Source organism: Dermochelys coriacea, chromosome 2, assembly GCF_009764565.3.
Source record: "Dermochelys coriacea isolate rDerCor1 chromosome 2, rDerCor1.pri.v4, whole genome shotgun sequence".
Classification (NCBI taxonomy): domain Eukaryota; kingdom Metazoa; phylum Chordata; order Testudines; family Dermochelyidae; genus Dermochelys; species Dermochelys coriacea.
The window spans coordinates 105,533,638-105,558,697 of NC_050069.1; the positions used below are offsets into that span (position 1 = coordinate 105,533,638).

The 25,060-nt window shown below is 36.2% G+C and overlaps 1 protein-coding gene across 8 annotated transcripts in view; it reads left to right on the plus strand.

Moving 5' to 3' along the window:
• The window catches only part of ATP9B (ATPase phospholipid transporting 9B (putative)), a 290,806-nt gene that overhangs the window by 175,161 nt on the left and 90,585 nt on the right, over positions 1–25,060 (plus strand). For all 8 annotated transcript variants that reach the window (XM_038389752.2, XM_043508242.1, XM_043508239.1 and 5 more), the window contains one exon: positions 4,654–4,730. In XM_038389752.2, the coding sequence (XP_038245680.1) occupies positions 4,654–4,730 (77 nt within the window). The remainder of the gene's footprint in view (positions 1–4,653; positions 4,731–25,060) is intronic.

Here is a 25,060-nt window from a genome sequence, read left to right on the forward strand (position 1 = left end):
AGTGGGGACTAAAATATTTTAAAGAGCTTCTAGATCTGCAGAGGGTATCATGAGGTCAAATTCTGTCATAAGGGGCAGGGGTTATGGGCTGTGTGCTTTTAGAGATTTCTACTGGGGCAGAGCCCTCTTATATTTGGTTGATATTTGCTGTGAAGTAAAATGAGTTGCTTGCCAGTGGTTGGTTCTTGGGTCCATGTTTTGATATTGCAAGTCAAATTTATTTATTGGTTCACTATACAGATTTGTTGGTCATGAATATGAAGCTGGGATGACCATGGAGTAGGAGTTTCTTCTCTCTTCCTTTATTGCAATGGTATAGTTCTCTAGGAATGTGTTTAGACTGCTGATGGATGGGTTTTGCACCCTTGGCATTCTAGTCTTCTGCCTGTGAACTTCACCTGCTAATTTTTGTCAGTTTAAACATAAAAATATCATACTAAAGCAATATTAAAATATAAAGGACCTTCCTCCCTGGTACTTGCCAATCACATGATACATAGGTCTTCAGCATTATTAAAAGGATCTACACAGTTTGGCTTAGGGAAAATCCACCAATTGCTCCTATTGAAAATGCTCTTGAATACAGCCAGTACTTAATTTGTGCCAGGGCTTGCCAGGGCTGAGCCCCGGGACCTCTAGGCTTGACAGTTCATAGCCCCAGCACCTCTGGGCTTGCTGCATCAGCTATGAATGTAAAAAAGTTGCTTGAGCCTTGGCACCTCTTTCATTACAAATTAAGCACCGAGTACGGCAGTACCAAGAACTGAACCTGCAGGAAATCTTAACCCTTTTTCATGAGCATGAGGGTTAAGGCGTAAGGTTCTTCAGAATGTTCATCCAGCTTTTTCTTTCATTTTATTATTGCTAAACATTTATGTTATGATAGTGCCCAAAGACCCAAACAAAGGATTCAGGGCTTCATTATGCTGGGCATTCCATAAACATAGATACAGTCCTCCCCAGAAAACTTGCAATTTAAAACAGACAAGCAGACAAAGATTTGAGAACAGTGAATAACACAAACTGATGATTTTAGTGATATTTGGCACATTTTTCAATTTTTTTTATCTTTTTAATTTTTTTGTAAATTTTACACTTTCATCAGGTCAGACAGTTGTCAAGAGAGTCAAGTTTTCATGCTTTAAAAGCTGTCTGATAGTATTTCTGATTTATATTCCTTAGCAGAACTGCACTTTCAAGAACATATTAAAGGCACTCTTGGTCACTGATGTATTGACATGCAATGGCTGACCTTAAAAGTTCAGTTTTCCTCACAGTTACTGTACACTAGTATCAAAGATACCACTGTTGTTTGCTAACTTACTTGCAGAATTGCAAAGTGCCTGTCAAGATACAAAGAAGAAGGCCTAGCCTTTGCTTAGAAAAACTTGTACACTAGAAAGACAAGAGACACAATACAAGGAGATTTGTAGCTTTGCAGATAGCTTATAAAGTGTCGTTCTACTTTGAAAAGTGACTGTAAATACCACACCTTCTTTCTTAATAGCTTTCCTTCGTTATTTGTTCATAGAGGTATAAGCTTATCTTAGTGACTTAATTAGCAGTAGAAACGTATTCTGAAAGCTGCTCGACTAATACTGCTAAAATAGAGGATGCTGAATTCAAAAAAACAAAGGGGTAAGAAGAGACAGAGACCAGGTTTATGCCACAGACCTATATCAGGATAACTACATCATTTAGGGGTATGAAAAATCCACACCCCTGAGCGACATAGTATCCCTACCTATCTAATCCCCTGAGTAGACAGTGCTATGTTGACAGGAGACCTTCTCCCACCGACATAACTGCCGCCTCTCTGGGAGGTGGATTAACTATACCAACTGGAGAAGCTACAACTTTGCTGCCTTAGCACTGTACGTGAAAACAAACCCTTGGCATTCAGAGGAAAGTCCTGGTTACAACCCTGCTGAGAACATAGTTTAAACATAATGGGGTTGTACAAGTGTAATTCAGGGCATAATTGGACCTGCCGAATCTTTGTAACTGGGAATGATACATACAAAGCAAATAATTTAACATGACATTTTGGTTTGCAGAAAAGAATTTTAACAGTACTTGTAAATTGAGAACATTTGATATGGAAGTCATTGATCCTTACAATGCCATGTTGAGAGTCATCTTTCAGAACAGATCCATTCTTTCAAGACTAGCTAGACCTTTGATACAGATATAGATAGTATTTGCTTGGAGCACATACCCAGGAATGGGATTCTATTATGATTAACTTCCAAATTGGACTTCCAAGATTAACTTTTATGATTAAGACCAAGAATTACAGGAGATATCTTGCTTTGGAGCTTCTAAAGTGCATTGGGATTCTGCGTTATGAGAGATGTCCGTGCAGTATATGAATGTAACATAAATATAACTTTGTATGGAGAAAGTATTGAAAAATGGATTGTCTTGTACATATATAAAATGTCATTTTCACTCTATGCATGATTTATATATATATATTAGCTTCAATTTCTTTTTTATGATTTATTAATGCTAGCCTGTAAAGAATGTGTAGAAAACTCTTTCTGCATTAGTCCTGGAAGTCATGGATCAAGTAAAATTTTGGGCCTTTGCATTTTGAGCTGTTTACTGTAATACTGATCTATATCTACCGTAATTTAAAACTGGTAAGTTGCTTGCTGGTTATTTTTCCTTGCTTCTCAGACAGATTGTGTCTAATACGATTAATTATTGTTAATTCTTTTTCTTCCCGTGATGACTCTAGAAATGTTTAGAGTATGTTTAAGTTTATAAGTGGCCTTGTTCTGCCATCATGTGCATCTAATATTAATGGCACATTCATCTCTTGAATGAAGTAGATATAATGAATTAGTAAAAGAAAAAGGAAATAGTGATCTGATTTGGGATTTGACTTCAAGGATAAGAGAGCAAGAATTTAACTGCTATTTGAAAAGTAAAAATAGATTTGAGAAGTTTCTCATAACTCCAAATTTGGTGATTTTTTTTTCTTTTGCTATTTTAAAAAATAAAAGCTTATTGCTTTTGATGATGATTTTAGATATATATTAAAATAGTATGTATAACCTGTTGCTTGAGACAACATGTGATAAACTATAGTGATAAGAGACGCAGATTATCTAATAAGTAGTAGCATTAAAGTACGATTAATCCCTTATTCTGCTGAATTTATAGACCCTCTGTACTCAAAGAAAAGAGTAAATATTTTTAGGTGGTCATTAGTAATTACTGGCAATGAATGTGGATACAAGATTTTTACCCACATCTTAATTTTCAGCTGCCTCCTGCTTTCCCACTCATTTAATTCAAGCCATTCTTACCGTTGACCTTTTAACATGAATACATTCTTTCAAATGTGCATTGTCTTCCGTGGTGCAAGCACAGTCACATCAATTCCTACTTGTGGTCCTCATTAAGTCATTTTAAAAATATCAAAATAAAAAATTAAAAATATCTTGCCTTCATTAACCTGTGAGATGAAGGTTTATAGGTCCCACACTTACCCTATGGCTCATCAGAAAGTTTAAGCCTCCACAGCAGGCAAGGCATACTTAGCATATTGTTGCTATGAAACATTTCATTTAAAAAAAATGAGGGGCAATTCAGATATATCATTGAAATGCAATTAATTTCATATTTTATAGTCACAAAAAATTGCAGTGTTCAGGAAAAATGAAAGACAAATGTTCAATACTCTACTAGAAATAGTGATAAAAGTGTGGTGATAATGTTTTTAAGTTTTCCTTAATAGCTAACCAACATGTTCAGCAATGCTGAAACCTGATTTTCTGTCATGTTCTAAGTAAAAACTGATTGATGGAAGGTAAGAGGAACTCAAAGAGCTCCTATATAGGTTTTTGCCTCTTAAAAATATAAGGCAGTAATTTACTTATGGTTTTCTGGTGATATAAATAAATGTGAGAGCTCATCTTTACCAGTTTGTAAGTGACAGCAGTTACTTTTAGTTTTAGTTACTTTTAGTGATTTTAGTTACTTAACTGCACATATTCAGTAATATTAGAGAGACAAGGTAGTACTAACTCACCAACTTTGTCTCTATAATACCTTGGGACCAACATGGCTACAGCAGCACTGCAAGCAAGATATTCAGCAATGTTGAATGAACTCAGAATTCACTCTGAGGGGCTATCAGTGGGTCTTTATAACATAGTGTGTGCTCCGTTTTTTAATGTTTTGTTTAAAAAGGTTTTAAGTTTAAATGTATTTTTAACCATTAAAGATTTAGAGTGTGTTATTACTTTCACTGACATCAGTGAAAGAGTATAATCACTTTTGTGGATGTTCATGAAATGCTGTTACCATGCTCTGTGATGTCAATGGAATGGCATTTACCAGTTCATCATCTGCTGTGATTTACATAAACATAATAAGGTAAATTTAGACAAAGCTTGTCATATAGCCATCAAAAATTGTTAGCTTTTTAATGCTAGGAAGCTTTTGTTACAAAGGCTAAAATGAAAAAGTGTGGGATGATATTATACATGTAGAAAGACTTGTGCTTATATAATGTTTTTGCTTATAAAAGTGGATTGTTTATAGGATTGTAATTACTTCTAGGTTTTTAATTCTATTATCTTACTCTTCATCTACCCATTTGGTAAAACATTCATAATCAACCCTTTTTCTTTTTCCCAGGAACAGTAATTGGTGTTGTCATATACACTGGAAAAGAGACTCGAAGTGTAATGAACACATCCAATCCAAAGAACAAGGTAGGCTGGCATAACTAGAATGACTGCTTGTTAAACACATTTTACTAACTTTTTTATATTTTTTTCTTTCTGAAGTACTAAATTAGATAAATAAAACATGAGTTCACTAAGTTTATAAGTAAATACCATTCTGTATTGCAGCAAACTGAGTTTTTTAAACTAGCTTAATTTTAAATTTATTTGTATAGCAGATGAGTTCTTTCTACTGGATGTGTCTTAATTATGTATATTATAAGTTGCTCTGTCTCATTTCAGAAATACATCTTAATATGACTAGTTAAAAATGAAATTATAGTGGTCTGAAAACAAAGCAAGAGTAATGTATGCCTGCAATATAGCTTTAGACCCTGATTCTACAAATTCCTCCCTGTGCACCTACCCTTGAGCTTGCACAGAGCCCCCTTGACTTCAAGTCAGCACACTGATTCAGTGGGGCTATGTGTGAGGAAAGAAGTCCACCACATAGAAGTAGTTGCAGGATTAGGTTTGTGTACACTGCAGTCTAGGAAAAATGTAGAACTAATCTAACATTAGAATGGTATTGGTTAGTTACACGTAGGTAAGTTTTTGTTTTGTGCATGACAGAAGGTTCTCCCTCATGAGATCACGTGACATCTTTGGAAGCAGAGGAGTTGAGTGTTGTGTGCATGGACATGTGAGTGGTCTTCAAGTGCACATTTACTGTGTGATGGTAGAAATTCTTGTCTGCTGTGAGATGGAAAGGGGTAATTTTTTAAATTGCTGAACGTCAGGTTATTTTATTTTTTAAAAATATCTAGTTTTGAGAAATAAGTAATGGTAGGCCACCTCTTACTATTGTTTCTCATACTTCAAAAGATGGAATTATTGATATAGGTTATTCATGAGACTATCTCAAATGATGTCACTCTCAGTATTTTAATTACAGCGGTTCTTTTACATACTTTATGGGATACCATCAAGGCCAAGCAAAATAATCACATTCTTCAACCATGTTTATTTATTATTAACAAAAGGAAAAGAAAACATTTAAAACAACTGAAATGGCAACATGCAAAAGATAAACTGGTTACTTCCATTATAATTTCTTCTCTATGAGAGCATTTAGCAGAGATTATACCTTTGAGAGTGGATCATCCTTTGGAGATTTCTTTATTTGTAAGTAAGACCACATTATCTCATTTCCAAAATGATTGTGAATCTGGTCTTAGTATCTTATTAGATGCCTGGGCAAAATAATTTGTTTAAGGGCAGATGGATCCTGTTGGGCTTCTTATAATAACCAGAAGGTTTACAATTGGGCAAAATTAAGCCTAAACTAAATCCTGTGACATTGAAGAAAATATTTAAAACAGTTACTTAGAAGAAGCCAATTAAGGAGCTGTTTTGAGACAGGCAATCAACCAATATTAAGAACCTGAAAGCCAGATAAATCCTACTGTTTCTCTGTTCGTCAATGTTTAGCACCTCTCTTCTCTCCAGGAATATGCACTCTAACTATTTGATGATTAACAGGAAAAAGAGTTAATATTTTAAATTACAACTGCATTTCAGTATTCCAACAAAATCATAACAAGACTCTTAAACCTAATCCCTTGGCAGTGTTTTAATTAGCTTTCTCTCACCAATTCATAGAATCATAGAATATCAGGGCTGGAAGGGACTTCAGGAGGTCATCTAGTCCAACCCTCTGCTCAAAGCAGGACCAATCCCCAACTAAATCATCCCAGTCAGGGCTTTGTGAAGCCTGACCTTAAAAACCGCTAAGGAAGGAGATTCCACCACCTCCCTAAGTAACCCATTCCAGTGCTTCACCACCCTCCTAGTGAAAAAGTTGTTCCTAATATCCAACCTAAACCTCCCCCACTGCAACTTGAGACCATTACTCCTTGTTCTGTCATCTGGTACCACTGAGAGCTGTCTAGATCCATCCTCTTTGGAACCCCCTTTCAGATAGTTGAATGCATCTATCAAATCCCCCCTCATTCTTCTCTTCTGCAGACTAAATAATCCCAGTTCCCTCAGCTTCTCCTCATGAGTCATGTGCTCCAGCCCCCTAATCATTTTTGTTGCCCTCTGTTGAACTCTTTCCAATTTTTCCACATCCTTTTTGTATTGTGGGGCCCAAAATTGGACACAGTACTGCAGTGAGGCCTCACCAATGCCAAATAGAGGGGAATGATCACATCCCTCGATCTGCTGGCAGTGCTTCTACTTATACAGCCCAAAATGCCGTTAGCCTTCTTGGCAACAAGGGCATGCTGTTGACTCATATCCAGCTTCTCGTCCACTGTAACCTCTAGTTTCTTTTCTGCAGAACTACTGCCTAGCCGCTGGGTCCCTAGTCTGTAGCAGTGCATGGGATTCTTCTGTCCTAATTGCAGGACTCTGCACTTGTCCTTGTTGAACCCATCAGATTTCTTTTGGCCCAATCTCTAATTTGTCTAGGTCCCTCTGTATCCTATCCCTACCCTCCAGCATATCTACCACTCCTCCCAGTTTAGTGTCATCTGCAAACTTGCTGAGGGTGCAATCCACGCCATACTCCAGATCATTAATGAAGATATTGAACAAAATCGGCCCCAGAACCGACCCTTGGGGCAGTCCGCTTGATACCTGCTGCCAACTAGACATGGAGCCATTGATCACTACCCATTGAGCCCGATGATATAGCTAGCTTTCTATCCACTGTATAGTTCATTCATCCAGCCCATACTTCTTTAACTTGCTGGCAAGAATACTGTGGGAGACCACATCAAAAGCTTAGCTAAAGTCAAGGAATAACACGTCCACTGCTTTTCCCTCATCCACAGAGCCATCTCATCATAGAAGGCAATTAGGTTAGTCAGGCATGACTTGCCCTTGGTGAATCCATGCTGACTGTTCCTGATCACTTTTCTCTCCTCTAAGTGCTTCAGAATTGATTCCTTAAGGACCTGCTCTATGATTTTTCCAGGGACTGAGGTGAGGCTGACTGGCCTGCAGTTCCCCAAATCCTCCTGCTTTCCTTTTTTGAAGATGGGCGCTACATTCATGTTGAAGTTTGGAGAAGGTTTTCCTGGGATTGGTTGGTTGTTGAGTCTTTTCAGTTCTTAGCTGCTTATAATAGCTTGCTTGTAGAGATAGACAGGATAAGTTGTTGAGTGCTTGCTGTTTAAGCAGGGTAGGTGTATGTAAGGTGTGGGGGTCGTGCTCACTGAGAGTTTTTTGTACTCTTCTTCCTGTTTCCATGAAGTTATAGGAAAACACACCCTTTTCAGTCTGGTTTAGTTTCCAAGTTAGTTGCTGTCACTCTTTTGTTGGCCCACAGGTTTTGTTGGCCCGCAGCTGGCCCACAGGTTTTCCTTAGGTGGTTCTTCACCTTATGCATACATACTTTGTCTAATGAACTGATACCATTTCCAATTGCTTTTGTTGTTCTGTTGGGAGAATCCCACATAACCTTTTAAAGTTGAAGTGTAGCTTTTATTTTTATTCATACCATTTTCTAAGATGTTCTTCAATTTTAGTAGAGTCAAACAGGAAATAAAATTTGTTTCTCAAAAAGTCTAAACACCACTTTATATACAATATTTTAGTTCTCAAAACAGTTTTTTTAATTAAATAAATTTTCTAATTTCTTTAGCCTAAATAGATATTAGAGAGGGCTTTTTTTAATAACAAATTTTGGAGAGATTTGAGGTAGGTAAAGAGAGTTACTTGAGAACTGCCAGTAATAAATTTATTTTTCCATTAAGATAAATATTTTATACTTAAAAGGCTTCTTGTATTAAGAATTAGTTTAGTAAGGACATTAGATTTCAGAATGGTGCATATAGCATTTACATAGAATGATATTAGGAAATTATATTCAAATTTTTACATTTAGTTAACATATTTGCAAGTATGCATTTCACCAATGCATTGGTCATTTTAACATTTAAGTAATAAACAAAAGGTTTAAAATATTTCCATCTACACATGTTTTTCTTGGAGTTTTAAAGACATAAGCAGGGATTTTCTTTGAAAAGTTAAGGGTTTGTATAGTGCCACTTTACTCCTAAGTTGATTGTTCTGATAACAGAACCTACCCTTTGTACAATTAGGTCTCTTCCTAAAACATGAATATTTTACATGGGTTTATGCCTAAGGATATAGATATACAGTTGCTAGTCCTTGGGAGACAGAAATAGAAACCCCCTGGAATGTCTTTGATTAGCTTTAATATTTTGTAACATAACTAGCTAAATATACTATGTATTGTTATATTTACAAGTATCCTGGCTATAACTTACCTATAGCTATCTCGTTAACATTCAGTAAAGAGAAAACAAGTTTGTAATGTCTTAATATTAACAAAAATAAGTTATACTAACTCTACTATTATTTTTGCATCAATATTGAGTTCTCCTTCTCACACTGCCCACTAGCTGCTATGGTTATAGAACCTTACCCTCTCAATTTTTGCCTGAGTGTTTTAACTAAAATGTTCCTGATTTAGTCTTATAAAAAAATTAGTTTAGGATTAGTTAAGGTAAGATACATTTTTCTTGTCCATCCTTTTCAGAATGAAAGTCATACTCTTTCTTTGTTAAACATATTGTGAGCGCTATTAAGGAAATATTTAGAAGCAAGCTAGACTCCATAGACACGTTCAGATTTTGTTTAAAACTGTTCTCAGACAAAATACAACATACTATGCAGAAAGATTAAAAATTAGATAATGCACAGGTGCTGTGAATTAAGAAAAGCTACATCTATCATAGAAATTCAGGTTAAGAACTTTGCTTTTCCTCATGCATGAGGTAGTCTGCTATGCCTTGAATCATGGTAACATGGAAAGAAGTAAAGCCATTGTCGGGGGAAGTATCAGGGTGCTATATCTAGGAGTGATGGTCTTGCGGCAGCACTCACTGGCTTAACTAATAATACCAACTGAATATACGGCTTCCATTATCTATAGAGTTTACAGTTTTGTTCACTAGCACCCCATTACAAAAAAAAAAAAATCGAGCACCCTTGGTAGGAATGACAGAATCTGACTCTAGAACTGCATATTTCAAATTGGTCATAAAGGCCCAGATCAGCTGACTAATTTGTGTTCTTTTTTCAGCTGTAGAATTCATGGCATCAACTGTTCATAATACTTTTCCTATCTTATTCTTTGCTAGTTTGTATTAATAGAAAAATATAAATGTTTAATTGCTTATTGTGGTGATAATTCTTTGTAGTTGTAATTCTAGCATTTTCTGTCAACAGTGATCATCTAAGTGGTTTATAGGTCTTGTAATGGCATACATCAAATATCCAGGTTTCAAAAAGTGTGTTTGCTGCAATAGTAAGACATCCATAATGAGCTAATATGTCCATTTTCTCAGAGCCAACTTGAACATCTCCACCTTCAGCTTTGGAATTCAGCTCTTTGATCTGACAGCCTTTACGCTTGATAGCTTCTAGATAGAAGTTTCTAGTCACACTCTAGCTTGAGTTCCTCTCCATAGCCTCTTTGGTCAAAAGAGGCCTTTCGTCAGTGATAGTTCCTAAATATCCATATTTTTCAGCTATTGCATACCCTAGTTCAAGATTACATTTTCAACCTTGCTCTTCTCTTGCTATTTGGGATTCTGGTATAGAGACAAGAAATGTTTCCTCCATATATGTGTGGTCCTTTGAGCATAAAATTAAGTGCCATCTCATTCTGACTCACTAAGGAAGAAGTTTTCATTGAGAGAATATCACAAGCAGTTAGATATTACAATTCTGTTCCTCTTTTATGGTGACTTAATCTTCTAGGGACATCTCCTTTCCTGGAGAGAAATCTTCAAAATATTTGCCCTGGAAGGATGAACTTTGCATTTGGAGATGAAGGAATAACACAACGACCAAACTTCTGAAACTCTGTCATATTTCCTTCCCTTACTGTCTTTGTTTTCATCCTTCTTCCTCTCTCACAGAGGCATCTAAAGCTTTGCAGGATATGGTGACTTTCCTGTCTTTAGGTATCCTTTTTTCAAAGAATGCAGCATAAGTTTTCTAATATTTTAGAACTGAGGAACAGTATCTCTTCCAAAATGATGAACTACTGGAATCTGCAAAGGAGTTTTGGTGGATCCAACCAAAGATCCCTATGTGGCTAGAAAGCCCTGAACAACTGTATTCTTTTTTTTTTCCTGCAATTTCATTGTACACTCGGTTTCTTAGTAATTTCTGCAGTTGCTGAAAAGCTTAAGAACAACAGGATTTCCAGACAACTTTTCCTTTTTATAGAGACTTCCATTAAGTGAAGCAGTCAGTGGAAGACCTGATGTTTTCCAGCATTTCTTGTGAAGATAGCAAGTTATCAGAAGTGGCCTGATATTGCTACTCCTAATGGAGCAAATTGTTATCAGTGGCCAACCTTTCTCTAGAAGCTGAAAATCTAGAAGTGAAGTTGTTCATCTTAGAGTGTCAGATGTACTTTTTACAATGTCTCTAACACTCACCTAGTTTATTTATTTATTGCAATAATATTTTACAGGTATTTTTGACTTAAACGAACTAGTTTATCCAGGAAGAAGAAGCTAAAGTTCTAAATTTGCCTATGTGCTGGTAGATTTAATCAACAAAAAAGACAACCTTGGATATTTTTAAATATACTAGACAAACTGTATGGTTTGGGGTTTAAGGTTGCATGAGCAACCAGATTCTGGCATTTTCAAAAATTGAGTGCTGAATTCAAAATTTTAAATTGCTTTTTTTTAAAAAAATATATGTTTCTGTATTTTCTATGTTTTTTTAAGAAAAAAAGTTTTTTAAAGTATATTATGTGTAACTGTAACAACTCTTCCATCATGCATGGCATCATGTAAAATTTGAATCCTTGAATCTTCAGTAGTGCAACACAGCTTGAACTATGGGACTAACTGCATTAGTTGCAACCAAGAGTAGGTTGTTATTTCTGGGAAGAAATGGGTCACAGGAACCATTTGCAATGTCTGGAAAGTAGTTGGTGGGGGTGGGGGGAGGCGTGACTGAATTGTTCTTTCCCTTTCTTCTCCTTCAACCTTTTTGAGAGGCTGTTTGTTCCCAGGGTTCCCAGTTCAATGTGTGCTATTGCTGCTGCTTTGGCACTGATAGCCTGGGCCGAGCCATGAATTAAATGTTCACGTGCACTTATTTTGGCATGTTTCCAAAAAAATTTCTGACCGTGCAACCGAGAGAAGGGAAATCACAATCTTCAGCAGTTTACAACTCAGCTAAACCTGAATGGAATTTCATAGAACAAATAAAAGGCACTACTTTTAGCCTGAGAGCTTTCCCACTGCTGAATTTCAAAGGCCTGCTGCAAACATCTGGAGGAATTAGAAATGTACATCTCAAAATGTAATGAGTCTTTTTTATAATATAATGTCCATTGCCAGCTCCCCCTATAATAATTCCTGAAACCTGGGATGTATAAGGTCATTATAGAGGGGTGCTTAACTATTTGCCACTGCTTTAAAACTAACAAGCGAGAAGCAATGAAAGTTTCTAGTAACTGCTTTCCATTAACAGTATATTAGATGAAGTCTACTATTCCATCAATAAAAAGGTGATTTATGTGGTTAACCGCAATTAGCACTAATTAAAATTATGTGCATAAATCTTCACTTGATAAAAGAATATGGACCACTGAATGCCTGTTTGCTAGTTTAAATAAGTTACTATATAGTACATTATTTAATTATAAATTCCAGACGTTAAAAAAAAAATTGTATTCTTCCAGAAATAAGTTAACTACTTCAGACTGCATATATCATTGTTACTTAATATTAAAAAACTAATCCTATTCTAAAAATCCTAATCCTATGCATGGCATAGACTGAGTAGCCAGCTCATTTACAGTCCATTGCCACATATTCTGGGATGAATCTTATCCACCCCTTCTCACCAGCAGTACAGGCAGAATGTAGGAAATGGCAGCAAAGCAATTATTGCTGCAAGCTTATAATGGCAGTATCCCAGAACTCCTGCACACCCACTAAACAAGCGAGTTTCATACACCCACTGCATCTTTGCACCCACTGCTAACCTCATTCCACCCCCCAGTTCCTTTGTAAGCTGAGGACAGAGAACCCACATGGAGAACACACCCTCGTAGCATAGAGGAGGTTCGGTTCCCTTCCTAGGACCCCCGAATCCTGTTCCCTGCAGAACAGAACCAAACCAGTTCTGTTGATGTCAGAATCCTCTGAAGATACTGATGGGTGGGGAAGGAGGTAGAAGAAGAAGATGTTCCTAAAGAAGTTTAAAGCAGCAGTTCTTCAATACAGGACAGCACATTCTAGAAGTACCATTTGCTCCATACATGCTGTAATGAATAATGTTACAGTATTTTCTGTCTTACAAAATCTAATTTATTCATCAAAGTACAGCAGAGCCTTTCAGCCTGTAAAATCTTGGAGATATGAAGTATGATGTCAGACAGACAGATGTGAGCTAAAGCTTTAAAGTTTTGTTCTCTGTTAATTTGCCTTTAAAAAACATATAACGTGGTTCATTTGATACAAAGACAACCCAGATTTTTCAGTTTATTTCAAGAACTCTGTTACACTACTCCAAATGGAAATGTATCATAGGTATTGGCATGCCAATGAGTATGCAAAATATGATTCACATGTACTCCTGGAATTCTCTAGTATTGTCCCACAAAGTAGAATTTGAACTGAAACATTATTTACTACATGATATATAAAAAGCCCCATTAGTGCTTCTCTGTGATGTAGTAATCTGGCCAGGAACAGGTTTATAGACAAATCCACATTCAAAATAAGTATGGAGACTAAAAGCAGGCAAGCCTTTCATTACATGTGACTCAGATGCAGAAAATTTCTAGAATTGTATTTAGCATCTAAATACAGATTTACACCTTCAATGAAATGTACAAACATTAATTCGCACAACCATCTCATGAATTAAATTAGTAGAGTCTTGTCTACATGGTGGGGTAATGTACTCTACAGGGATTGTGATTTCTTGAGAACACTAATACATTGTGCATTAATTGGTTTGTGTAGACCCTGCTGGTGCACACTAAAGGTTCCTTAGTGTGCTTTAATGTAATACTTTTTCTAATAGCTCTATGTTAAAGTGCACAAGCAGGGTCTACACAGACCAATTAATGTGTAACGTCTTAGTGTGCTTTAGATATCACACCCTGTAGAGTGCATTACCCCACAGTGTAGATAACCTTGCTTAGACAGAAAGGAAAACTGAGTCAGACAAGTTAAATGCTTACCCAAGACTACACAGTCACCTCAGGATTTCCTGGCTCCCAGTCCAGTGGTGGTTCTCAGACCACTAAGCCATGCTGCTTCTCAAAACAAAGTGAGATAAACAAAGATCTGGCCAATACCCAGAATGATCAAACAATGATTTCATTATTGGTGCTGGTCCCTTCAACTATGGAAAGAAATCTAAAGTCTGAGTGCTTCTGTGTGCACAGGGTTCTTTCATTACAAAACAATGCAAATAGATTATTGCTAAGATTAAGAGCTTTCTAATGGGAATAGGTAAAAACCCTCAATTTTAATGAGCTAAAACTTCAGTTATAGACTGTTTCTTATAACCTAAACTTATTGTTACCAGGAAGATACTTATTTCAAGAAAATAAAAGAATCCTACAAGAGGTTTAAAAAAATTAATTGTGACAGGTTTGCCATTTTCACGCCATTCATAATAATAAGTTACTCAGAGTAGAAATATCAGGAATGAAATGACAATATAAATTGCTTGAAGCAGTTATTGCAGTCCCTTGGGTATATTGATTTGTGTTTCTAATAAAGAGATGCTTTTAAATGTCTCACTGATAGAGACAGATAATATGTGCCATTATGTGGATTAAAGTGGCCACTTATTATTTGAATCTTAGTAACAGCATTTTTAAATAGTAGTTCAAAATGAAATCAATGCATATCTGGTGTGTAAGGATTTTCCATGTTACATTTTATATCAAATTAGGACATTTGGAGAGAACCTTTTTGTAGTCAAAAGTTGTTCCAAATTTTTAAATAAACATGTAGTGTTTACATTGCTTAAAATGATTAAAAAGATACACAGCATTATGTTTATATGTTACCCTATTTTACCTTGCAGTTTTATCACTGAAGAGGTATAACATTTTACGATTAAAGAAATACTTGTTTAAAAGTTTCTGATTGTAAGTTTCATAAAAAAAGCTCTCTGATGAAGTGGATAATAGGAGTAAATCCACATGAATTAGTCTTCAGAGAAATTTTTAGAGTATCAGTTGTTAATATGAAAATCATTGCTCCAAAGCCTGATCAACAAAGGATTAAATAGAACAACAAACCTACAATAAAGTAATTCAGTAACATGTAGACAAGCTGCAGTATGGTTTTTAGGATTATGACAATACATGCACCGCCTTCACTTGCATAATGAGCACACTCCGATATTACAGCTGCTAACAATTAAAAGTTGTGTTCCTTCATGTGAAATGTGCACATGAATAGACTTATAATTTTAGGCAGCAGTAAAGAGGCAAAGTATTAAATGTTGAAAAAACAATCCTAATTATAACATCTGGGATATATTTCTGTATCATAGTATTGTAAAGAATATCTAAACTAGTGAATTTAATGATAATTTAGATTGTATTTTAAATAAGAATTTCATTTCGCATTGATAAGAAAGGTATTTCATGTTAAATAAACTGTACCCATTGTTTGTCCAAATATTTGTGCGGTAGGATATAATTACAATAGGTAATTGTGTGTGTAATATATGTCAATGTGTATCTGTGTAGAGAAGAAATAAAAACTGCTTCAAAGGTATTTAATAATCCTTTGAAATTATATGACCTGTACTTATCAGCTAGTATTCTGCTAAACAGTGAGGTTTAATATGTTACATATAAAATATGTGAATGCAGCAACTGTTCCAACAGTTCTGTAAAATACATTTACTATTAGAATTCTATATATAATTTTGCAGATGTCTGAGTGAAGATTCCTGTAGGATTTCCCTAATTTCTCCTTTGCTCTCTTTATAATTTTCCATTGCCACTCAAAGATCCTATATTTACCATCCCCCAAACAAAAGTCTGTGAATGCTGCCATGTATATTACCCATAAGATTTACTCAAGAGTTATGAGGCACTTTTCTGCCATTAACGGAATGTGCTTCTTCCAGTGCTTGCCTGTCTTAACAAGTGAGGATGGTCTTGGAAACTCAACAGAGATCCCACTGCATGGCAGAAAATAGTTTGCCATTAGACTGCTGTGTTAAACCATATTTGTGGGGGTGGAGCACAAAACAACTGTTGTTGTATTTAGAAATACCGAAACTTCAAATAGTTTGTGAAGGCTCCAATCCTGCAAAGATTTATATGAATGCTTATGTTACAGAATGCTGAAGCCTCAAATGTGGGTCAGCAAACTGATCACTGTGGCATTGGCAACATGTGACTGAGGAAATAAGAAGGAATTAGCCAATCAGATGGGGCAGATGTGTGAGATAAGGAGCTAATTGGCCTGTCAGCTGACTAGCTTGATAAATGGCAGGAAGGAAGTGTTGATGGGGATGGACAGGGCTAGCTGTGCCCAGACTGAAGGAAGGGTGATCCCGTTTTCTCCCAGGGCCTGGATGAACAGGGGCTGGAGGCAATAGGGTCATAAGTATTAAAATTGCTGTATTATACTATACAGGTGTCGGTGGAGGGCACTTGAATAAATTGTACAGAGTGGACACTAAAAGAAGGGAGTCTGAGCAGTTTCTGTTGGGGGAGAACATACACTCTGTGGCAACTTAATTTAAATAGAATCATAAATCTTCATGGGATTGGGGCCTTTAGTATGCATCTTTCTTCTAGAGTAGGGCCATACTGTGGCCAAACTTGCATAGTCCCATATGATCATCAGGAACCTCTGTACTTCTTGATGCTGGCCACCTGGATTGCCGATAGCAGTGCAGGGAGAAGACCAGGGACTGCTTCATCCGCTGCCTCCTCTGTGCAAGTGGTACAAGGCACCCACCTATATTGTCATGCAGGCGAAAGTACAATCTATATTAGTGTAGGGTACTTCCTGTTAGGAGTCCAGGGGAACCTGGAAGGTAGGCGGAATCTGTCAGAATCACAGTCTGCCTTCTGATCTGTATTGCTCCTTGCTTTGGAGCTCATAGCAAAGTCACAATTGAGCCCTTAATGACCAGGCATCAGTTTAATTATGGTTTACTTTTGTGTACATCTTCTTAATATTTCAGCAATGTTTAGATGTAGATTTTTTTCAATTGTTTGGGTCTTTAATGTCATAACGGTAGTATCCCTTTCAAATACTACAGCTCAGGAAGTTGTCCAGCTATACCGAAAGAAGGACAGGAGACACTTGATATGGTTTTAATCAGGCTGCAACTTTATTATTAGATATCTAGGATTACCCAGCAGATAAAAGTGTACAGTGCAGGTAACTCCATAATCATTCAATAGCTACCCAAGGGGCTTCTGCCAGCTCCCCTCTTTTTCCATCCAGGTCCCCCAGCCAACTCATTGCTGGGACCTTACCATCCCTTCCATCCTCAAATGAAGGTTAAGGTGGGCTAAAAGAAAGGGGGGTTGACTCCCTGCTGTAGGTCCTCCGAACCTCCCACTCTCATTCTGCTTCTTTAATAAACACTTCCTTTTTAAGTCTTTTACCAAGTCATTTTTCCAGTTACTGTATACTGTCCTCTATGGAGTACCTGCACTGGACATCTTACAAAATGAGTTGTGACATAATAGCCTAAATCACCTCCCTACTCACCATAACAAAGCCCTCCTTGAACCCACTGTGGGGAAGGGGGAAAAAAAACACTCCACCTTGGCTAATCTGATGGTGAGGGAAAAAGTCCTTCGCAGCCCCCCTAAAAAGGAGCAGCTAGCATGATGCCCACAGCAAGTCCTGACCAAACCTGGTATTTTGCTACCTCAAGGGGAGGGTGGATGGGTGCTGCTATGCCTGGTTTGGAGAAAAGAGGGTTCTTCCACTGTGCTTTGCCCCTTTTTGACCTCCCTCAGCCCTTCCAGTCCTTGTGAATGAATCAGCATCACCATGCTGAGCCACTCCCCCTTTTCAGTAACTTCTGAGCTTATTCCTTCTCCCCTGGCAAACCAGACAATTCCCTCCTTCCCGTTAAAGGTACTGTGCAGTCGTTCTCAACGACGCTTTTGGACATGCTCTTTGATTAATATTCATTTGTCTAATTAAATGTCATTGTATCCTTAATTTTCAATTCAAAGAACTGCCACATTGTATTTTAAAAAATTAGTGACCCAGATGCAAACCGAAGCATATCTATGGATTGTTCTGATATGTAGCGTGTGGTGTGTGAGGTTAGAATTTGTCCGTCCATGTTCACTATTTTTTCTTGCAGTGCTATTGAAATACGTGGCTAATGCATACACATTTCTGTAATAATTTGTAATGTGGATAATAGTGAATATTATAAACAACTTGGTGTTAGCATGAAATTACATTATATCCACTTTCCTACCAAATGAGTTAATCATATTGATATTACATTTAATACCTTAGATGATATTGTAAAAACCATTGAAATTGGCATTTGTTAAATACAGTTTTCTGTTGGCTAATACGGTTTAAAAAACTGAACATATATCCCACAACATGTTGTTCTGATGATGCTCTGATTATAATTTTAAGATTACCATAATAGAGATATTATAATTTATAACACATTTTTATGAGATGAAGATTTTCCAGAAATTGGGCAATAGATATAAAGTTGATGTTTCTATAACAAAATAGAATTCCTACTAAATCCTTTTCTATATCACAATGTACTTTCTAAAGACACATGAAGTACATGTATTAGATTATAGAATTTATTACCCACCCGATTAGCTAAATTTAAGCTCAGTGTGGATGTTGCGGTCTTTGCTATAGAATGGACAAATTTGGGTTATTCTATCAAAATGTTATGAACAATATTTCAGTGTCAAATTGCTAAAAATCTTACCTGTATTTATTTGTTGGCATTATTTTATGTAAGAGATGGTATTTTAAATTGATTTAAGTGTATTAATATACCATGGCACTGCTGTCTTCTAAACCTGGGGGAGGAAGTTGTTGAAATCCATGAGTTCAAATTTACATGGCATGAAACAAGTGCCTTTGAAATATATATTTTCTTTTTCTTGACATGTGAACATATTGCATCAGTTTTGCAAACTTCTGTTTCCTCATTGTGTATATTTTATACTACTTTTTTGCTTGATTTAGCAGGTGGAGTGGGATGAGCAAGAAGGGGAAGCATTTTCATTATCTTACTGTTGTACTTCGTTGAAAAATTGAACAGATACTTGAGTCTTATTTGAAGAAAAGAGGGTTTGTACTTTCTACAGTACAATATTGTTGATGGAATGGCATATGCAGTAATATATAACAGAAATATAGTAATAATAACTATAGATACACTGAATTTCTAGATGTTATTATCAGATTAGTCAATCTTGATTTTATAAACAATGACTAGGAAAAAAGCGAAATTCAAATAAAAGTGTAAAAAAGGTTTAACAAATATAAATGTAACATTATTATGTAACGTATATATACCTATTCAAGCATGCGGTTTCTTTGTTACAACTTAGAGAAGGATTTATTTTGTTTTGCTGAAGTATTTAGTCATTCAAGCAACAATTTTCTTAACTTAAAGTCAACATTTTGTTGTTTTTATTACAATTATAAAAATGGTTTCATTGCCTAAGGATGCAGACATGGTCTGAAAGACACACAAGACAGAGAAGAGAATTTTCTTAATGGATCAATTTAATACGTTTTTAATTCCAAACAATATAAAGAAAAATGATTTCTTGCGAGGTTTAATTTCAGTCTAAAATGATGTATTTGTTTCATTCTTTGGATAAATGTAGATATGGTAACATCAACATTATTATACTGCAGTGACTGTTTATTCTATCTCATTGGCAGTCAAATCAGCTTGCTATGGAATGCAATTCCAGCCTAAAAATCAGATTGAATTGTGCTCTTCACAATGTTTTAATCAATAATCAATTCTATTTGGACAGATATTTCTTAAACCTTGGCTTTCTGGATAAAGTTGGACCTGTCAATGCTAAAGGTCACTTATAGATGTTAGCAAAAAGAAAAGGAGGACTTGTGGCACCTTAGAGACTAACAAATTTATTAGAGCATAAGCTTTCGTGAGCTACAGCTCACTTCATCGGATGCATTTGGTGGAAAAAACAGAGGAGAGATTTATATACACACACACAGAGAACATGAAACAATGGGTTTATCATACACACTGTAAGGAGAGTGATCACTTAAGAAATGGACACAAATCAGACGTCAAGAATTATAACATTCAAAAACCAGTTGGAGAACACTTCAATCTCTCTGGTCACTCGATCACAGACCTAAGAGTGGCTATACTTCAACAAAAAAGCTTCAAAAACAGACTCCAACGAGAGACTGCTGAATTGGAATTAATTTGCAAACTGGATACAATTAACTTAGGCTTGAATAGAGACTGGGAATGGATGAGTCATTACACAAAGTAAAACTATTTCCCCATGATATTTCTCCCTCCCACCCCACCCCCCACTGTTCCTCTGATATTCTTGTTAACTGCTGGAATTAGCCTACCTTGCTTGTCACCATGAAAGGTTTTCCTCCTTTCCCCCCCCTGCTGCTGGTGATGGCTTATCTTAAGTGATCACTCTCCTTACAGTGTGTATGATAAACCCATTGTTTCATGTTCTCTGTGTGTGTGTATATAAATCTCTCCTCTGTTTTTTCCACCAAATGCATCCGATGAAGTGAGCTGTAGCTCACGAAAGCTTATGCTCTAATAAATTTGTTAGTCTCTAAGGTGCCACAAGTACTCCTTTTCTTTTTGCGAATACAGACTAACACGGCTGCTACTCTGAAACTTATAGATGTTAATTAACCAAGAGGGAAATTAACAAACTAAGGTTATTTATTTATTTTGCCTAACATTATGTGATATTGTCATACTTACCTATCTGTGGGGGGGGAAAAACTGTTTTAAAACACATGATTGTTTTTATAAGGCTGAGATGCATAGTAAGCCATGTATTCTTAGGTTGGCTCTTCTGATGTAAAGGTAAAACTCTTTCTGGTGAAACCCATCCCTGCTTTCTTGGACATCAGAAGGAGCAGAATGCAGTCCTAATGGTAAAAAGGTAAACTGAGAATTGGAAAGGCAAAATAGAGTCTATGGAACAGCATTTGAGTAGTGAGGCTTAAACATTAAAATAAAAAGTTATACACTGTATATTCAGAATATGCAGCAGGATACATCATAATTATCTTCAGTCTCTTCCTTTAGAAATGTGAGTACTTTTTGATAAAATGAGAGCAGCATTGGCAGACACACACATCAGGTTCCTAGTTTGCCTAAAATGAGCACATAAATAGTTTTTTATACTGCTATCACTAGTAGCCAATGTTCAAAACAGTGAATTTAAAATGTACTTTATATAAAAAAGCTTCCATCCTGTTTTAATATGACTGAATATCAGAAGCATATATCTTCTGTCTACCCATTCAACATCAATTTAAATAGTAGTAATCTTTAACATTCCTCCTAATTGTTAAACTAGTATTAAAGCTGGGTTTCAGGGTGGGGCTGATTCAGTGCTGCTTCTGTCTCAAATGTGTGTTTCTTTTCAGGAAGTTATATTCACCAGTTGTAGACTTAGAAATGTTACTTAGAAATGTTACTTTTGTTTTACATTTCATATTTTTGTCAAGAGGTAGCCTCTTGGATTTCCCCCATTTAATTTGGAGTGGATCCACTACTTTGGACAGAAGTTATCACTCATGAATATTTCTAATCAATCCATGGAATAGAGGCTGAGTTCTTTTTTCTGAAAGCTCCTTTTGCTGCATATTTGCTGAATTGACCATACCCTTCTCTTCACATGCAGAAATGTTTCCTCTGTGATAGTGTTTCTAAAAAGATTATTTTCCCCTGAACAATTAGTTTTCCTTTATTTTATTTTCTGGAAATTCTTCAGGAGGAATGAAGTACAGTGCTTAGGGGCAGATTCACTTAGCACCTCCTGCATTTAACTCCCCTCTGCTCAGCATCACCAACATTTAAACTGCTCCTGCCTCCTATTTTGTGGTCCAGCATATTGGAGACACTCTCGGCACAAAGCAGTTCTATCATCTGAGACTTGCCTGCCTCCCCTTTAGAATTGCCATTGTGGGAGCCAGCCCTTCACTGCCCTGGCAAACTGTGATTATTTGTATATGCAAAAGTACTGTTTTTGTATCAACACTGCTGGTCTGCTCCTCAACAGAAGATGAATCAAGTCATATATCCTGCTAGTCAGCTCAGGTGGAGGAAGGAAAACTTGCTCAGGGAGAAACCCCTCTTAGGGTATATCTGCACTGTAGCTAGGAGGATGCTTCCTAGTGCAGGTAAACAGACATGCCTACACTGCTTGAGATAGTGTGCTAAAAATAGCATTGTGGCCATGGCAGCAGAGCGGGTGGCACAGGCTAGCCACCCAAGTACAAGCCCGCTTAACCCCCTGATAATGTACCCTACTGGCTATCCCAAGCCACCACTCTATTTTTAGAGTGCTAATTTGAGCATATCAGTCTAACTGCACTGGAAAGCACCGTTCCAGTCAGAGTGTAAACATATCCAACTACAACTGTCATAATTGCTTACTATTATCTAACAGGCTTCAAAAGAGGCTTAAACGCAGCACTGATTTTATTTCTGCTGCTGTAGTTGGGGACTCCTATGATTGCTACGACAGGGAGCCAACCCCCCATTCTTATAGCCCATCTTAACCCTCCTACGAGACTGGGGTGGATGGTAAATTCCTGACAATGGATTAGCTGGAGGGACATGGATGGCAAAAGCCCCCCAGGTAATTATGAAATAAACATGGGATTACCTGCACTGTACACTGTTATCTGCCGGGTAGTCCCAGACATCTGATTAAACCCGTGCCAAATGTCTCCTGTCCTTCTTTTGGCATAGCCAAACAAAAACAAAATCTAGAAGTAAAATAGTAAGGTTGTTGAAGATCACTCTCAAGAGTGCACATATTCTCACCAGTATTTGAAATAAGGGTAAAAATACATTTTTGGTTAAATTTATATTGTAGTGAAAGTAAAATCTGCGTCTTTCAAACAGTGATCAAAATTTTGTAGCTGCACATTTAAACGTTTGACAAGTAAAGATGTGTGCCCAGATTTTTAGAACCAAACCAGTTATAACTAAAGAGACAAGCTTACCAGTGGAGAAATCCACATAACAATTTTTAGAATAGTAATCTAGAGAATCAATAAAAAGTGAGCTTGTAAGTGAAATAGTATAATAAGAATTTGTCTGCCTTGAGAGCTATTGTGGAAGTGACAGGAAGATGAGGAAGACAGTATATGCTACGAAGTATTGTAGGTGCTTAACATAGTCTTTTTAGAACGAGTTCATTTAAATTCCAGTCATTATACAGCCATTTGCTTATCATTGTCAAACTTTTACTTTGAGAGTAAACTAAAGAAATACTTGCAGAATTTCATTGTATAAAATTAATCTGATGACCAAATTCAGTTTACTTAAGTGTGCTGTTTTTATATAGCTATGAACAACAGACTGTATTGTCAGGCTTTATATTTGTTTCATAAAATCATATTGATGCATTTCTAATTACAAGTAATATTTAGTTAGAAAACAATATTTTAATATAGACCTAAATCTATTCATATACCTGGCATTTGGTTGTGTTAGTCTCCCTAGAGTTGAATGACTAAGTGTATATGAGTACGTATTTCATTAAAAAAAATGTGTATATATTGTTTGCTTCCAGATAAGCCATGATCTTCAAAATTCCCAAAAGTTAAATGAAAATGTTCTGTTTTGGACTTGTGCCAAAAATATACAACATACATTGTGTTTAATGCACCTTGGGATCAGGTCTTGTGACGTGGTTGTACATATTTGGTGCTTCATACAGTAGAGCTTCAGAGTTACGAGCACCTCGGGAATGGAGGTTGTTCGTAACTCTGAACAAAATGTTATGGTGGCTCTTTCAAAAGTTTACAACCAAACAGGACTTAATACAGCTTTGAAACTTTACTATGCAGGAAAAAATGCTGCTTTTAACCATCTTAATTTAATTGAAACAAGCACAGAAACAGTTTCCTTACCTTGTCAAATCTTTTTTAAACTTTCCCTTTATTTTTAGTAGTTTAAGTTTAACACACTACTGTACTGTATATGCTTTGTGTATGTGTGTGTGTCTCTGCTGCTGCCTGATTGCATACTTTCGGTCTCAAATGACGTATATAGTTGATCGGTCAGTTCGTAACTCTAATGTTCATAACTCTGAGGTTGTACTGTATTTCCAAAACACTGCTGCTGTGCTTGTATGTTAAAATTCATTAACAGATTGTCCTTAGTTACATTGAAATTCATGCCCAGAACTGGAAGTCAAACCTGGACCTTGAACTATGGTACCATAAACTAATCGTTAGTGACCTATTGAAATGTTCCTGAATTGCAAACAATGAAGTGAAATAACAATAATCTGAACATCTGGGCAAGAACATGATTATTACCAAATATGTTTTCCATTTGTAAATTTTGATTGTGTTTTATTTATTTTTGTATTTTATATTATTGATGTAAAATATTTCTTCAGTTTTTAAGAGAATAAATACATTGTGTAAATTATTCATATTCAGATGAATATTATTTGAATCACAGGTTTCAGAGTAGCAGTCGTGTTAGTCTGTATTCGCAAAAAGAAGGAGTACCGGTGGCACCTTAGAGACTAACAAATTTATTAGAGCATAAGCATCCGATGAAGTGAGCTGTAGCTCACGAAAGCTTATGCTCTAATAAATTTGTTAGTCTCTAAGGTGCCACCGGTACTCCTTTTCTTTTTATTATTTGAATGTTAGAGTTGTGATCATGATTTTTATTTAAAAAATTAAGGACTGACTTTAAAAGTGAGTTTTTGTCTAAAGATATCACACTGACTAAATTGCTACTCTTAAGTTTAACTGTCAGTTAAACATTTCTTATTTCTAGTTGAATTTCTAGCTGAACTTTCATACATCATTATACCTATAGCTGCTAGTTAAAAAGGCCCTCTAGCATCAGACATTTTCCCCACATGTAGGTACAGTATTTATGGATCATGATCAACTCTCCTCTTAAATTTCTTTTTAATGAGCTGAGTAGATTAAAATGCTTAAGTCATTCTCTGTCATGCATGTTCTCCAGACTTTGAATAATTCTTGTGTTGCTTCTCTGAACCCTTCCCAATTTTTCACCATTTGTAGAGTTGTCATTTCTGTTGTGAGTATTGTCATTTCTGTTGC